The sequence below is a fragment of the Rhinatrema bivittatum genome, chromosome 4 (assembly GCF_901001135.1).
Source record: "Rhinatrema bivittatum chromosome 4, aRhiBiv1.1, whole genome shotgun sequence".
Lineage (NCBI taxonomy): Eukaryota > Metazoa > Chordata > Amphibia > Gymnophiona > Rhinatrematidae > Rhinatrema > Rhinatrema bivittatum.
Window position 1 is genome coordinate 356,895,004 of NC_042618.1, and position 17,247 is coordinate 356,912,250.

The following is a 17,247-nucleotide window of genomic DNA, read 5'->3' on the forward strand; positions in this document are numbered from 1 at the left end:
CCAGTCGTCCAGATATGGGAAAACATGGACACTTTCCTTGTGCAAGTGTCCTGCTATTGCTGCCAGACGTTTGGTGAAGACTCTGGGAGCAGATGCCAGTCCGAATGGCAGAACTCTGTATTGGAAATGTTGATGGCCCACCATGAAGCGCAGATATTTGCGATGAGGAGGGAATATGGGAATGTGAGCGTAAGTGTCTTGAAGATCCAGAGAACAAAGCCAATCTCCTGTTTGGAGTAGTGGAAGCATGGTGCCTAGAGAAACCATCCTGAATTTTTATTTTCAGAAATTTGTTGAGATTTCTGAGGTCTAGGATGGGACGTAGGCCTCCAGTTTTCTTTGGAATGAGGAAATACCGGGAGTAGAATCCTCTGCCCTGCTGAGTCCGGGGCACTGGCTGTACAGCCCTGGCTCTCAGATGGATGGATAATTCTACTTGTAATTGAATTAGTTGAGAATTTTGTTGTGGGAAGAAATTTGGTGGAGATTCTGGAGGAATTGAGAGGAAATTTAGTTTGTAACTTCGAGAGACTATGGAGAGTACCCATTGGTCTGATGTTATGTTTAGCCAATGGGGCGGATTTTAAGAGCCCTGCTCGCCGGTGAGCCTATTTTACATAGGCCTACCGGCGCGCGCAGAGCCCCGGGACTCGCGTAAGTCCCGGGGTTTTCTGAGGGGGGCGTGTCGGGGGGGCGGGCCCGAACCGCGTGGCATTTTCGGGGCGTGTCGGGAGCGGGCCCGGGGGCATGGCTACGGCCCGGGGCAGTCCGGGGGCATGGCCGCGCCCTCCGGACCCGCCCCCAGGTTGCGTCCCGGCGCGCGGGGATTTATGTCTCCCTCCGGGAGGCATAAATCCCCCGACAAAGGTAAGGGGGGGTTTAGACAGGGCTGGGTGGGTGGATTAGGGAGGGGAAGGTGAGGGGAGGGCAAAAGAAAGTTCCCTCCGAGGCCGCTCCGATTTCGGAGCGGCCTCGGAGGGAACGGGGGTAGGCTGCGCGGCTCGGCGCGCGCCGGCTATATGGAATTGATAGCCTTGCGCGCGCCGATCCAGGATTTTAGCGGCTACGCGCGTATCTACTAAAATCCCGCGTACTTTTGCTTGCGCCTGATGCGCCAGCAAAAGTACGCCAAATCGCACGGTTTGAAAATCTACCCCAGCGTGTGTGAAAATAGGATACTCTTCCTCCCACTGGCAGGTCTGGTTGAGGATTTAGGGGATGGATTTGTTCTCTGGCCTGTATTTCAAAAGCCCGCTGCTGGGCCTGTCTGTGCAGGAGGTTGCGGGCGGGTAGGCCTAGGCTGTCTGGCCTGGGACCATTGTTGTGATCTAGTTGACCTACCCCTAGAAGTTTGGGGGTAGTATCTTCTTGGCCTACAGTAAGAACGCCTGATTTCTCTTCGAGGTAGGCGACGAGAAGGTTGTGTAGAGGGGTTTTGTGGTATTTGAGACAGTTGACGTAAAGTCTCTGTATGGTCTTTAAGCTGTTATACTGCTTCTTGGACCTTTTCTCCAAACAAATTGTCTCCGAGACATGGTAGGTCCACAAGTTTTCCTTGGACCTCAGGCCTGAGGTCCGAGGCCTTAAGCCATGCCCATCTACGGGCGGTGATTCCAGCTGCTGCTACTCTGGAAGCCGTCTCAAAGTTGTCATAGACCGCTCTCACCTCATGCTTTCCGGCTTCTGGGCCTTTGTTGACTATGGCCTGTGCTGGTTCCTGGAATTGGGTAGGCAAAGAAGTAATAATTTCTTCCATCTGCTTCCATTGGTTCCTCTGATATTGTGTTATATACAATTGGTAAGCAGAGATTTTTGTGTTCAAGATGGCACTTTGATACACTTTTCTGCCTAATGAATCGAGAAACCTATGGTCTTTACCAGGTGGAGTTTATGAGTATGGGCTGGTACGTTTAGACTTTTTCTGTGCAGACTCTACTACCACAGATTGGTGTTGTAGTTGTTGTTTTTGATATCCTGAAGTTGTCTGCACTAAATAGGTTGTGTCCACACGCTTATTTACTGCGGGGACAGAAGATGGATGCTCCCAGATGCGGCGTTGAAGATTCAAGAGAACCTCATGGATTGGAATAGCCAACACTTGTTTAGGCGGGTCTACAAACTGTAGAACCTCTAGAGTTTGTTGCCTAGTATCTTGTTCTGCTGTTAGCTTGAAGGGAATGGAGTCAGCCATGTCCTGTATGAATGTTGAGAAAGATAAATCTTCTGGAGGTGATTTTTTTCTCTGGTCTGGAGGTGAAGGTTCAGACATGAATCCCTCAGAAGACGTAACAGACTGCTGGTCATCCCAAGAGTTGTCTGGGTCATCTCTATAAGGAGACTGTGGGGAAGATCTGGGAGGGTAATGAAGGCCTGAAGGGCCTGGTTGTGGATCATCGGAAGAAAACAAATGTGAAGTGTCCTGAGGCTTTGTTGTTGGCAGGTTGTCGATGACATTTTGATATCTTTGTAAAAGACGTCGATAGAATGCGAGATCCTGAATTTCAGGAGGCTCAGATGATTGTTGCCTCGATGATATAGTAGTTGTCATCGATGTAGTCGTCGGTAGAAGTGTTCTCGAAGACTTCGACGTCGTTGGAATCGAGATCGGCATCGAAGAGCCCGATGGTATCTGGGCGAAGATGGACGTCGATGACGTGATGAGTCTCAATGTCGTAGTGATCGACTCCATGGTTGTCCTCGGTGCCAACAAGGACACCGGCATCGGTGGGCCCACCGGCATCGGTAATACAACTGGCATCAATGCTGGTGGCATCGGCGGGATCACCGGAGGTGTTTGATCCTTTAAAGCCTGAATGACCGCTTGTCTGATGAAATCAGACAATTCTGGCTGTGCAACTGATGGAACCAGAGCAGTTGTAAGCAGTAGCGGAGGCTGTGATGACGCATCCTGTACAGAGGTCTGCGGAGGATCTGGCATCGATGGAGGCAAAGGCCGAGGTGTTGAGGGGACCGCTATTTCCTGGGTCCGTGGCCGCTTTGCTGTCGAATCCTCCTGGGACGTCGACGGATGATGATGCAGATGGCGATGCTTTAATTTAAGTTGGTCGGTCGACTTTGTCGATGCTGTGGACGATGGCGAGGACGGACGATCACCCGATCCGTCCGGACGAGATTTCTTAAGTAATGCTCGCTTAGTCACTCCGGCCAGAGACGACTTCGATGATTTTGAAGGGGAAGGAATCAGTTGTAGTTGGAACAAATGTTCCATTTTTTCCTGGCTAGCCTTTCGCCGTCATCTCAGCGCATTTAGGACAAGTATTCACGTTGTGCTTTTCACAGAGACAGAGGACACATTCAAGATGTGGGTCGGTGATCGACATGGTTCTGTTACATATGGGGCATTTTTTGAAGCCCGTAGCCATTTTGTTATTGATGGCCGTCGAAAGAGAATGGGAACTCGTGAGAAAAAAAAAAGTTTCCAAAGATGAGAAATCGAGACAGAGGTACTCACCAGCCGGTGAAAGCAAACCCCAGGAGACTTCTAAGAGAATATTGGAAAAACTATGACTTTTCAGTCAGAGAATGTTGTGAAAAAATCGCAATGGCTCCTGTCCCGCGATGCCTGTAGCAGCACGAAAAAACAAAGACTGAAGAGAGACACCTGTGGCAGAGAATATCATGGCATGCTGGGCATGCTCAGTGGCCTCACAGGGTCAGTCAGAAGTTTCTAGAAACTTTGACAGAAAGCTTTCCCGCACTAGGTCCCCGTCTGTGACGTCACCCATATGTGAGGACTAGCATCCTGCTTGTCCTGGGATAAAATCAATTACAAAAACTGTAAGGAGAGAGCAAAACTGAATACCATGACACACACGGCTCCACGGAAAAGAAAAGAGACTAAGGAACTCTGCCTAGGGGTCAGGGTGATAACTACAGCTGCACATGCTCAGTAGGGCATCTTTTAAGGTTCTAAAATCTATGAGATCAAAGTTCTGGACCAGACTCCATCTGATAATGTCATCCATGTGTGAGGTCAACCATCATGCTTGTCCTCAGACAAAATAAACCTTACCATATTTTACTACTTAATATGTGCTAATTATGGTTTTAGGAAAAAACCCTAATAAGAGTGCTAAAGTTAGCTAACCCCTGTGATCTTCAATTAAATTAATTTGCACAGTTCTAAAGTTTTAACATGAATTTACAATTTGCAAAGTATTCCATCATTCAGATGTTCAACTGTGGATTCAGCATTAAGACCAGATAGTGCATGCTTAACTCCATCACCACAAAATGCATTGGGTGTATTGTCAGAAATAAAACCAAAGAAAAAGGGGCTCAAAAAATGCTGTAATGTGCAAGCACAATATGACCTGACATGTCCTAATTTAAAATATCTGATATACCATATCTGCCTGACAACAGATATATTATCCCTAAGACGCTTCATTTACCATTCACAAAGCAGTTTTCAGCCATAGCCACATTAGACACGTAGTAGGGCACTCTGGATTGTATGCTGTTGGTGAATATTGTCAAATCTTACAAGTGTTCGGCATCCTGCCTTTAAAATTCAGAGATTGCCTGGACAGAAACCAGTGTTATATTGTACCTATTGTGGGACTGTCATCAGCACTATCAGGACAATACTGTAAAGTGCATGGCAAAATAGGCGCTCAGAGTTGAGCACTCGCTTTCCTAATGCATGCCCAGCCACCTCTCCTGGGCGCACGATACCATATTTAAATGAGGGTGTCGCGCTGAAAAGGAGATGCTAGGGGCAATAGTGCACCCCTAATGCCTCATTAGCAGTGGAAGTCCAGGAGAGGTGGCTGTCAGCGGGTTTGGAAAACAGACACTCAATTTTTTCGAGCGTCCATTTTCCTAACCTGCGCACAGCCATGAGTTAGAAAAATGGACACTCATAAAATTGAGCGTCCATTTTCCTAACCTGACCCACCGGCACATTTTTTAAAATTTAATTTAATTTTTTTTTACCTTTTGGTTCCTCTGACTTAATATCGCCATTTTTCCAGGCTGCTCAGAAATGAATGCCTGCCCTTTGGCAGGTGCTAATTTCTGAGTGTAAAATGTGGGGATCGGGCGCACATTTTTCTTTCTGTATCTCGGGCGAATAACTAATAGCCTCATCAACTTGCATTTCCATGTGATGAGCGCTATTAGCTTTCGGGGGGTATGGACGCGCTAAACCCCTTATTGTATAAGGGTTGTGGACATGCGCCCAAAACGCGTGTCCAACCCGAGTTAAACAATGCACTCAGCTAAGCACACTTTACAGTATCAGCCTGTATGTCAGCAATGATTGAACACTGTCAATTAATATTGTTTTGAATTAACATTTTTTAAATAAAAAACTGGTCTAATAAAAAAAACCCAAAAAACCCCTAAAATTCATTTATGGTTACTCAAAATGGCTTTACCTGAAATTCCTGTTCCAGTTTCCTCTCTATCCAGTCAGTTACATGAACTAATGTTACTTCTCGCTCACCAAGTTTAGGGCGAGCTTTCAGTTCCAGGAATGGCGGTTTTCGGAAACCATACCTTTGAAAACAATGGGAGAAAATAGCTGTATATTAAAATGGAGTATAGTATTTTATTCATCTAGAGGGCTATTAGAAATTTCATTAAAATATTTTGCAGTGAAGGATGTCTTAGGGTAGGGCTTCCCAAACCTGTCCTGGGGACCCCTACAGCCAGTCGGGTTTTCAGGATATCCACAATAAATAAGCATGAGTTAAAAATAACATATACTGAGTGTCTATGATAGGCAAACGTGTCCTGGTGATTCCCGTGTCCTGGGGGTAAAATACTAATGCAATTTCAGGCATTAAAATGGAAAATGTACACATTTATCACAGGCTTTTGATTTATGGGCCTGTGTGAATGATTTATGGGCCTAAGTGTGAATGTAAAGTGGGATGTGAGTGAATGAAAATTATAAAAGTAAAGGGGGAGGGTAATGAAGATCTGAAATGAAAATTTACAGAGAGGAATATGCAATGGATTTTGTATAAGTTGTATACCACTGTACATTGTGGCTGTGATAAAATGTATTGTGAACTTTTTATGTTTAGATTTGACTAAAATTATAAAAATATATGTAACTGTGTTTGCAAAATTTTGCATGTGCTATTTTCCATTTTAATGTATCTAATTTAGTGTTTGCTAAGTCATTTGTTAAAAAAAAAAGAAAAATTGAGCTGAAAAGCTATACAAATCAGCTCATTAGCAATTCTGCATGAGTTAAATCACACATGAAACATTTTGCAAAAGCAAATTTCTTTGCAAAACTACTATGTCAGGGAGATATAGTTACTTTTTTTGTGATAAAGTCTGTGATTTCATGCTACCACAAGAAAAATGCCACAATTTGAATTTGCATACTTAAATGAGCCAGCACTGCAAGAAAATCTTCTTGTGATGCAGGCTTTCTTTTTTACGAAAAATCATTGAGGTCTATATTCAGTCACTGTCCAGATTACAAAATTAGCCAGATAAACTTACCCAGCTGATTTTGGAGGGATATTCAGTAATGTAGCCTTATCCAGCTATCTTTAGAGATGCTCTCTGGCATGACCCTAGTTAACTGGATATATTATCAAAGTTAGCTAAATAACATATCTGGCTAACCTAAGTCCACCAGAGAAAAGCCCCTGAATGCCCCTATGATATCTGGCTAAATTTTAGCTGGATAATAACCTGGCTCTTTACATTAGCATACCCAGACGTTGACCAAACTTAGCTTGCACTTTCACCCCGCAGCCCACCCTTTCCCCCCTCCTCCTCTCTGCCTCTCCTTTTCTCCCCCTTTATTCACCCCAAGCAAAGACTCCAAAATATAGTGTTTCTCCCCCCTAAGCAATGACGCCTAAATTCTGTTATAAGTTTCCCCTCACCCTCCTTTAAGCCTACCCTACCATTCTCACCCCCCCCCCCCCCACCTCTCCCTGTCACTGCCATCACTGGTCTGGTACCTACCAGCCCACCTGAACATATTGTCTATTGTTAATTTATTTTCTTCAAATGTTCCTATCAAATTTCTCTCTTTCCCTATCCTTCCTATTGCTGTCCTCTCTCCTCCTTCATTACTGCTCTCCCCTTCCCTTCCCTGTTTATTGTATTTCTCTCTCTTGTTATTTGGTTACAATGTAAACTGGCATGATGTTCTGACGAATGTCGGATTATATAAATATCAACAAATAAATAAATATCTATAAGTGCCCAAAATATTCAAAAGTCAGCATTTAGCCAGATAACTCAGACGTAATCTGCCTAAATGCTGCTGAATATGGACCCCTTTGCATTTTACTACATCAACCCCCGCTAGAGATGTTTGCATCTTAAATGAAGGCAAATAAATAGCATTATAACCAAACTAAAAATATTTTCCACTTCCCAAGAATTTCTGTTGCTATTCGATATACACTCTAACAGACAGACTGTGCCATTATCCTGATTAATGATGCATTAACAATATCCGCCCAGCAGGCATTTAAAAAATATTTTGCCATCTTTGATGCACATGTACTGTTAAAAGTGAAATTCTTGAGATCATGTGGTGGTGTGAGAGGGGAGCGATGTAGCTTTTCTCTCTCAGGCTTCCCTACCCTTCATCCACCCCCATCTGGCTATATTTTCTGGTGACCAACGAGTTCAAACAATGGGCGAAAATATCTGCAATCGGATTCAATCGAACAACAGGTAAGTCAACTCGTCTGGCTAAACAGGAACAGGATAAAGATAAGCCGAAATCTGGGGATTCCTAAAATGGCAGATGCCCATTCTAGTGAAGAGCAATCCCTGAAATGAAGACCGTGGTGAGAAGCACTGGAACCAAAGTTCAAAAGAATTTTTGACAAGTTCACTGAAGTTTCCTTTACCTTGATTGGTTCTGAATGCTGCTTTACTGAGGTGGAGCTGCGCATGTCGAATACGCAGGATACTTTGCACCAGCCCAAGACCGAGGTAGCTGAGCTCCAAGCGGCCCTGCACCAAGCATGACGAGCGGCTAGAGGACCATGAAAATAGGTCTCGCTGCAAAAACCTACAATTTATTGGATTGCCAGAAGCTTTGGGGGAGAGAGGGCTGACAGGCTTTCTGGAGCTGTGGTTGCCTCAGAAGCTAAATATTTCTGGAATGTATGGTAAGCTGCATATTGAACAGGCTCACTGGCTAGGCTCTCGTAGAGATAATGTGGACAGGCTGCATGCAGTTATTGCTCGATTGCTTAATTTCTCACACAAGGTAGAAATCATTCAGTCTCTCAGAGCGGGGAAACAAATTAACTATAATGGAAAAACAAATCTGTGTATTTCAAGATTACTCAGCAAAATTGTCAGCGCAATGTGGTGAGTTTACACCTTTGTGCTCAAAGCTTTTTTTGCTGGGCATATGCTCGGCGCTACACTATCCTCTCAAACTTAGAGTTGCTCATACTGACACGATTTCAGATCCGTCCTCCAAGCCATTCTGTTCTCCAAGATCGACTATTGTAACTCCATTCTGCATGGTCTTCCAGCCTCTACCATTAAACTGCTTCAGCTGCTACAAAATGCAGCGGCAAGGATTTTGACAAATACCAATCGGAGAGAGCATATTTCTCCCATCTTAAAAGATCTCCACTGGCTCCCAGTAAATTTCCGGATCCTCCATAAATCTCTCACAATCATTCATAAAAATATCCACCATCAAACCCCGCTTGACCTGTCTCATCCTCTCAGACTGCACTCGACAGCCAGGCCTTTAAGGGATGCTTACAAGGGATCTTTACACGTTCCTACTATCAAATTAGTGCACCACGCATACCTCAGAGACCGGTCTTTTTCTACCGCAGGCCCTTCCATGTGGAACGCCATGCCTCCGGACCTCAGACTGGAGACTTGTCTAACAACTTTTAAAAAGAAACTAAAGACATGGCTGTTCAGCCAAGCCTTCCCCTCTACAAACTCCAATGCCTGATCTAGAATTGTACACCACACATCTCTGTAAACAAAACTCTCCAAATTTTTCATACATAATATCCATTAAAGAGAGGTTGGCTCCTTGCCCCCTCCTCTGTATATAGTATTTATTCTATTTTATTGCACTTTATATATTTATTGCTCCGTTCACCCCTTCTTTATTTTCCTACTCCAAGTTAAGGCTTCCTTGTTATAATGTAACTGTATGCTCCGTATCTCTTGTTGATTGGTTAATTGTATATTCTGCTTAGTTCATTGTAAACCGAATTGATTTGATTTGTATCAAGAAAGTCGGTATATAAAAGCCTTAATAAATAAATAAATAAAAAAATAAATGATAAAATGGTTCCAACTTGATCACAGAGGCAAAATATGTTGTGGAAGAATAAGAGAAAAAGAAGCATTAGTCACCAAGGATCAGATGGGTGAGCTGACTCTCCCTTGAGCTGGCTCCATACTTGTTGCCTAATTTGGACCTGGTCAAACTGTTAGAACTGTTGAGGTACTTCATAGGAACAATCCAGTTATATACAGCTTTTTGCATCTGATGGTTGAACTGAACTAGTAATGGTTACCCAATTTTGTTTTTTTTAAATGGGGACTGTGCTTCAATCTTTCGGATTTTGATCCTAGCCTTTTGCTTTGCGAGGTTTATGCAATACTAAGATACAGGGTGGTGAGGAAAGGGAGGGAGGGCCTTATACCCAAAACTTGATGTCCAGTAAGGAAATGGATGATACAGGGAGTGGAAGGGAAGGGGGTGAGTATTTTTGGGGTAATTACAGAGGTAGTAGATATGAAAATAATCTCCATATTTCCATGCTATAGGAAGACAGGAGTTCCTGGGATGGTTCTTAGGTGGAGGCCTGGGCTGAGAAGACTTCATCCCTTTCATTAAGTGATGTTTATTGATACTGCTTCTTATGCCCTTGGTTTAATGGGCTAATTTAATGTCTCAAACTGATGTCAGCATAATGTCTTGGAATGTATGCAGGATTAACTTGCTGATCAAGAGAACTAAAATACTGATGGCCTTGAAAAAATAAAAGCAGATATTGCTCTGCTGCAAGATACCCACCTGAGTGTGGTAGAACACCAAATGTTAAAGATATGGTGGGTCGGAGAAGTTAAATATGTTTCAGCTACTACTAGATCAGTTGGAGTGGCCATTCTAATTTGAAAAAAATCTTCCTTTCATGATCAAGCAAGAAATTGTAGATCCCAAGGGCCGTTAATGTGATTTTGATTGCTGAACTATATTGTAAACCATTGGCATTGTGTAATCATTATGCTCCTAACACTTATGACCACTCCTCTGTGGAAACTTTTCAATATCTTCTTCCCTATTTAGAAGATGGTTTGGTGGTAGGAGGAAACTTCAATCTAGTTTGTGATCCAATTTTGGATAGATCTCAGAAGACCCAGGGAGATAGAGTATGAACTAATAGAGGGATCGCTTTTTTGGAGGAAAGTTTGAGTTTGGTGGATTCTTGGAGACTTCTTCATCCTCAAGAAGGGGATTTCACTCACTTGTCTAGGGCTTATTCTTTAAATTCTAAGATTGATAACATTTTAGTTTCCAAGGATATATTTCCTCATGTCACTTATTTGGGTATAGGTGATATCACTTTATCAGATCATGCCCTGATATGGATTCATATGACTAGAGGAGATGGGAACCATCTGAGCTGTCTATTATTTCCATATTTTATTGTCACTGAGCCACACTTCCAAGATTATATTAAATCTAAATAGTTAGATTTTGAGCGCCATAATGCCTTACACAAAGATGATCCCATTCTATATTGGTATACTGCAAAGGCAGTAATCAGGGGAGAAATATTATTTATTTATTAGGTTTTATATACCGTCACTAAGACAAGCCATTGTAACGGTTTACAACACGTAGGGGCCGATTTTAAAAGTTACGCGCGCGGGTACATTTGTGCACACCACCTGGCGCGCACAAATGTACACCCGATTTTATAACGTGCGCGCGCTGCTGCGCACATTATAAAATCCAGGGTCAGCACGCACAAGGGGGTGCATACTTGTGCACCTTGCATGCGCCAAGCCCTAGGGGAGGCCCGATGGCTTTCCCCGTTTCCTCCAAGGCCGCTCCGAAATTGGAGCGGCCTTGGAGGGAACTTTTTTTTTTGGTCCCCCTCACCTTTCCCTCCCTTCCCCTATCTAACCCACCCCCCAACCCTACCTAAATCCCCCCCACCTTATTTCGTCGAGTTACGCCTGCCTCTGGTAACTTGCACGCGCTGGCCAGCTGCCGGCGCGCCATGCCTCGGCACAGACCACTGTGCTGGAGCACTCGGCCCCACCCCTGGACCACCACCCCGCTCCCGGCCTTCCCCTTTTTCGAAGCCCCAGGACATAAGAGTGTCCCGGGGCTTGCGCGCGCAGGGGTAGGTTTTCGGGGGCTACGCGCGTAACCCTTTGAAAATCTACCCCATAATTTCTTATGTAGTGAAAAGATGAAGAGATCTTGATAAAAGATTGAGAACCTTGGAATCTGAGCTCAATAAAGCTAAACATCTCCTGATAAGATCAAATACAAGGATCAATAGCTTATCTAGCTTTATAAGCAGCTTTGAATTCTCTAGTACATCAGAGAACTAAAAAAGTATTAATTACTATAAGTTGAAACGCTACCAACATGGTAATAAAACTGGCAATTTACTGGCAAATTTAATAAAAAATAATTCGGGCTCTAGATTTATTGCCACACTAAAATCATCTAAGGGAATCATGCCAACTCTAACCAAGAGATTGTTCAAATTTTAAAGGGTTTTTACAAGGAATTATATACATCAGAAAGGGGTAATATGGATGAATGTAATTATTTTTTTAATAGGATAAATCTGCCCAAATTTACTGAGGAAAATCTAGTCTGGTTGAATAGGCCATTCAGCCTAGAGGAGATTATGGTAGTATTTGGGAGGCGAAACTTTTAAGAGCCCCGGGTCCTAATGGATACAATGCAGAATTTTATAAGATTCTAATAGATAGATTTTAAATTCCCTTGTGTCTTACATAAAACTGCTTTTCTATGCACCCTCCGACTTAATATCATGGCTTTATTAAGTCGGAGGCCCCAAAAGTAAAAAAAAAAAGTAAAAATTAAAAAAAAAATAAAAATTTAAAAGTCGGCCCACAGCTCTGAAGAGGGACGCTCAGTTTTGCTGGTGTCCGTTTTCCGAACCCATGGCTGTCAGCGGGTTTGAGAACCGATGCCAGCAAAATTGAGCGTCTGCTGTCAAACCCACTGACAGCCGCCGCTCCTGTCAAAAAGGAGGCGCTAGGGACGCGCTAGTCCCTAGCGCCTCCTTTTACCGCGGGCTCTAATTTGCATAGACCACCCTCCTGAATCATGCGCCCAGGAGAGTGGCGTGTGCGCGCGCCGGGAGAGCGGGTGCTCATCAGTTCTCCCGCGCGTTTTTCTGAATTGGCCTGTGGGTCAGGTTGATTTTGTCTGCAGGAGATATGCTTTGATGAACATGTCTTTTACCGACTGCCTTTTGTTGAGTAGATAGCCAGATCCCCTACTTGAGAGTCAGCTTTGACTCTGAAAAGGCGTTTGATAGAGTGGAGTGGCCGTATCTTTTCTATCATCTAGAATACATGGGGTTGAGAGAGAGAGTCCAGCAAGCAGTAAAATTACTGTATAGGAACCCAAGAGCGAGTATAGCGGCTAATGGCATTCAATCTGAATTATTTCCCATAGGGAGAGGAACCAGACAGGGCTGTTCCCTTTCCCCTGTTTTGCTTTCTTTAGAACCATTGTTGAGCATTATTCAAATGTCTCAGGAGATAGAAGGGATACAATTGGGTGTGCAAGAATTCAAATATGCAGCATTTGCTGATGATATTCTAGTACTCCTTATTAACCCCAAATCATCTCTGTCTGCTTTAATGAACGTGTTTTTTGAGGTTTGGGGATTTTTCTGGCTTCCACCCCAATAAAGATAAGTCTGAGGCTTTGGCTTTCCTTAGATCTCTCAAAGAGCTCTAGGCTGATAATTTTCCATTGAAATGGGCTGCAGATAGCTTTAGATATTGGGGTTTGCAGATGACTATGGACTTGGGATATCTTTATGCCTTAAATATTTCTTGCTTTTAGATCATACTAAAGTGAAGCTTTGAGCTTGGCAAGGTTTGCCATCATCTCCAGTGGGAAGGATCAATTTATGTAAAATGGTAGCGTTTCTGAAGTGGTTCTATATTCTCCAAAATCTACTGCGTTTAAAAAAAAACCAAAAAAAAAAAACGACATGAAAAGATTGGGCATATTGTTGATTACTTTATTATGACAGGGCAAGGAACCCAGTCCCTTTGAAATGCCTGAAGAGTGCTTGGAAGAGGTGGGGTTTAAGGCTTCCAGATTTGAAGACTTATAATTTGGAGAATAATTAGGGACTTATACAAGTTTGTCTATGTTAATTTCATGGGAGAACAAGCATTAACTGCCCCTCTCGACTTGAAATTTGTTCTACATGCTGCATATGGTAAATTACCAGATGGTTGGTGTAAGCCTATTTTGATAGCCCCTCTAAAATGGGCTTGGGTGAGATTGACTAAACTGCTTAAAAGGTCATCAGTTTGCTCGCAATTATTACCGATTCAGGGAAATTCAGGCAATGCAGATTTTCAGCACTGGAAAATTAAGGGCATAACTCAGTTGCAACATGTTTTGGAGGAGAGAGGTACGATTTTGTCTTTTCAAGAGTTGAAAAATAAATATGCTTTGAATAGCAGCAGTTTTTTTTCTTATGTTCAGTTAAGTCATTTTGTAGTCTCGTTACCTCTAAAAGACCTGGACTTACTTTTCCTTGATTCCCTTGAAGCTATCATCAAACATCAAGAGACAAAAAAATTATCCTTATCTACAATATGTCGAGGCCTTCACAAATTTGAGTCTAATGCTGACTTCAAAACTGCTTGGATTTACTGGTCTCGTGAGAGTGGATTTGCTATTTCAGAGCAATATTACAATACTGTCATAAACATATCAAGGAGCTCAGACGGCTGAGGGGGAATATGATAGAGGTCTTTAAGATCATGAGAGGTCTTGAACAAGTAGATGTGACTCGGTTATTTACACTTTCGAATAATAGAAGGACTAGGGGGCATTCCATGAAGTTAGCAAGTAACACATTTAAGACTAATCGGAGAAAATTCTTTCTCACTCAACGCACAATAAAGCTCTGGAATTTGTTGCCAGAGAAGGTAGTTAGTGCAGTTAGTGTAGCTGGTTTCAAAAAAGGTTTGGATAAGTTCTTGGAGGAGAAGTCCATTAATGGCTATTAATCAATTATACTTAGGGAATAGCCACTGCTATTAATTGCATCAGTAGCATGGGTTCTTCTTAGTGTTTGGGTAATTGCCAGGTTCTTGTGGCCTGGTTTTTGTCCTCTGTTGGAAACAGGATGCTGGGCTTGATGGACCCTTGGTCTGTCCCAGCATGGCAATTTCTTATGTTCTTATGTTCTCTCAATATGGATATAAGAAAGTTACAATATAAATTTTTGCAAAGGGCTTATGTTTCTCAAATACAGGTCTTCAAAGCTGGTATATCACATATGGAGATTTGTGTTAAGTGCAATGTGGCAGAGAGCTCTTTGACACATTGCTTTTGCTCTTGTACATTGATTCAGCCTTTCTGGACGAAGATAGTGCATTACACTTCTAATATACTGGGTTATGAGTTTGTGAAAACTCCTAAAGCAATATTATTTGACCTCCAAGGTCACTTTGGAACAAGAGAGATGGATTATTAATTAGAAAAGCCTGTATTTTAGGTAAAAAGTCTATTTTTATAAAATGGAGAGAGACATCTTTTTGGAAATGGTGTAATTTGCTGCATAAAATGATGCAGATGGAAAAAATGGCATCCAATGCCTCTTTTAAGCAATGCTTAGGGCCAGATTTTAAAAGCCCTATGCGTCTAAGTCTCGGGGCTTTACTAAAGGGGCGGTCCGGGGGTGGGGTCAGAGGTTCCTGGCACTGTGGCCATTTGCGGCTGTGCCAGGGATCGTGTGCCGGCAGTCAGTCAGCTGAAGTAAGTTTTGAAATTTAAAAAAAAAAAAAAAAAAGAAGAGAAAGGTAGGGGGGAAAGTGTGGGGGAGGTAGGGGAAGGGAAGGTGGTGTGGGGGGGTAGGGAACGGGGGAAGGCAGTGTGGCTCGGCGCGCAAGATGCACAATTGTGCACCCCCTTGCGCGCGCCGACCCCTGATTTTATAACATGCGTGCGCCTACGCGTGCATATGTTAAAAAATCGGGCGTATCTCTTAAAATCTACCCCTTACTGTTTATGACCATCTGGGAAAAATACATTCAGACTTTACCACCGAAAGCAAGGAGTTTGGTTCTAAATACTGGTTCCTAATTCCTTTTAAAAAAAATTTTCCCATTAAAATGGAAGTATTCCATTTTAATGGGATCAATGAGGACGAGCACATCTACTGGGAACTTTTCTCTGAGTTGTATCCTACCTTGAATTTTGACATTTTATAATTATTATTGGCATGTATTCAACATAAAGTGACTGTGAACTTAATATGTTATGTTGGGGAAGGGTGGGGGTGGAAATGGGGGGAAGGAGATAGGGGTTTTCTTTTTTTTTTCTTCTGTATTGGGTACAAATACAAAAGGTACAAATGTTATATTTGTAATGTTCACAGACACCTTTGGAGTACATAAGAAAACTTGTGCTTTGAAGGTCAATATGCTTTGTTACTTTACATCTGATAATAAACAGTTTAAACTAAAAGTGAAATGCTTTTACAGAAGGGAGACATTATATATCAGTGACATCATCAGAAACTCCAGTGGCTCTCTGCATCCTTTTACAGAACGAAAACTGAAAATTAAAACAAACAGCAGTTTGTTATTAGTTGAAAGTATAAATATTATGGACTGAAATATTTGTTCTCCATTAAATTAAAGAGGCAAAATTTTAAAGACAATACAAATATTAAAGCCACAGTATTTGCTTTTAAGGTTAAGCAAAAAAAACCATAACTAGTGACCATTGTTTTTAGTTTGTATTATATTTTTCCTGGGAATTTATTATTGTTTATAGTAACCAACAAAAAAATGGGAGAAAAAAGTAGAAAAACCATGAGTCATTTTTTCCCCCACTGATTTTCTCCCATTTTTGTGTATTACCATAAACACCAATAAACTCCTGTGAAAAATAAAATGAAAATTGAAAACAAAGATCTATCACCCTTTTATGTAAGCATGCATCTCTGAACTTTCATGCTACAAGAATACTATTCACGAGCTACCCCATCTCTTATCCTCATACGTACCAGATCCTGTCTGTAGGAGGTGGAGGAATGTTTACTGCTAGCATCCCTTTACACTCTTGTACTTCCACTGTGAGCAGCAACGGAGTATTTGAGACTTCTTCAATCTTTTTTTTAATGAATTCTGTCTCTGTGGCCTTCTGAAAATATTTAGACTTGGTAATTTTATCCACAAATCTCATGATTTTGCTTGTTCGGTGTGGTCCAGCATACCTACAAAGTTGGAATGAGAAAATATACTTCAACCAAATACATAATACAATCATATATCATCATAGCAGTTGGCATTTGGCCCATCAGTCTTACCATTCAGTATTTGCATCTGAAAAACATACTGTAACTTATCCAGCTCACAGTCTTCATTAAGAAAACAGATGTGCTATGTGCACTAAAGCAATTGAGTAAATGGTAAACTGGAATTTTATATACTAATACCTTATCAAATGAAGCATTATTCAGCAGCTTCTTTCCCCAAATCTATAATTATAAACTCACCAGTATGTGTAAATGCACTTCCTATTGTCTTTCATGCAAGGTTGAGGGTCTTGAAAGGGTAAAAGCTTAATTTTTCCTAAAATTAGTAGGGTTTTCTTTTTTTTAAATATGGACTTATAAAAAGAAACAAAATAGGACTCCATACAGCTGCTGTTACAGCAGCCAGTGTAAAATAGGGCTATTGCATGGCTCCCACAGGCCTGTGTATCACAGGATGCAGGACATTCCCTCCCCAGGCCAGGGGGCAAGAGGGAGGGAGGGAGAGAGAGAGAGAGAATCAGCTTGGGTTCAGGTTGTTCACTCCCTGGACCATCCAGGGCTGGGGATGCTGCGGAAAGAATCAGTCATCGTGCATTGGTAACATCCGCGGTCTATGATTGTAGGTAGTCTAAGAATCTTGGTGCATGATCCCTGGCCAAAGATTGTCACTGAAATAATTGGACTAAAAGAAAGTAAGTTGGGAAGGTATATAAAACAGGGAAAATCC

General features: G+C 42.3%; 1 protein-coding gene across 3 annotated transcripts in view; it reads right to left on the minus strand.

The window, feature by feature from the left end:
• TEX2 (testis expressed 2) overlaps nt 1–17,247 on the minus strand; it is a 158,062-nt gene that overhangs the window by 16,941 nt on the left and 123,874 nt on the right. For all 3 annotated transcript variants that reach the window (XM_029600741.1, XM_029600740.1, XM_029600739.1), the window contains 2 exons: nt 16,269–16,478; nt 5,403–5,523 (listed from right to left, as the gene is read on the minus strand). In XM_029600741.1, coding sequence (XP_029456601.1) covers nt 5,403–5,523; nt 16,269–16,478 — 331 coding nt within the window. The remainder of the gene's footprint in view (nt 1–5,402; nt 5,524–16,268; nt 16,479–17,247) is intronic.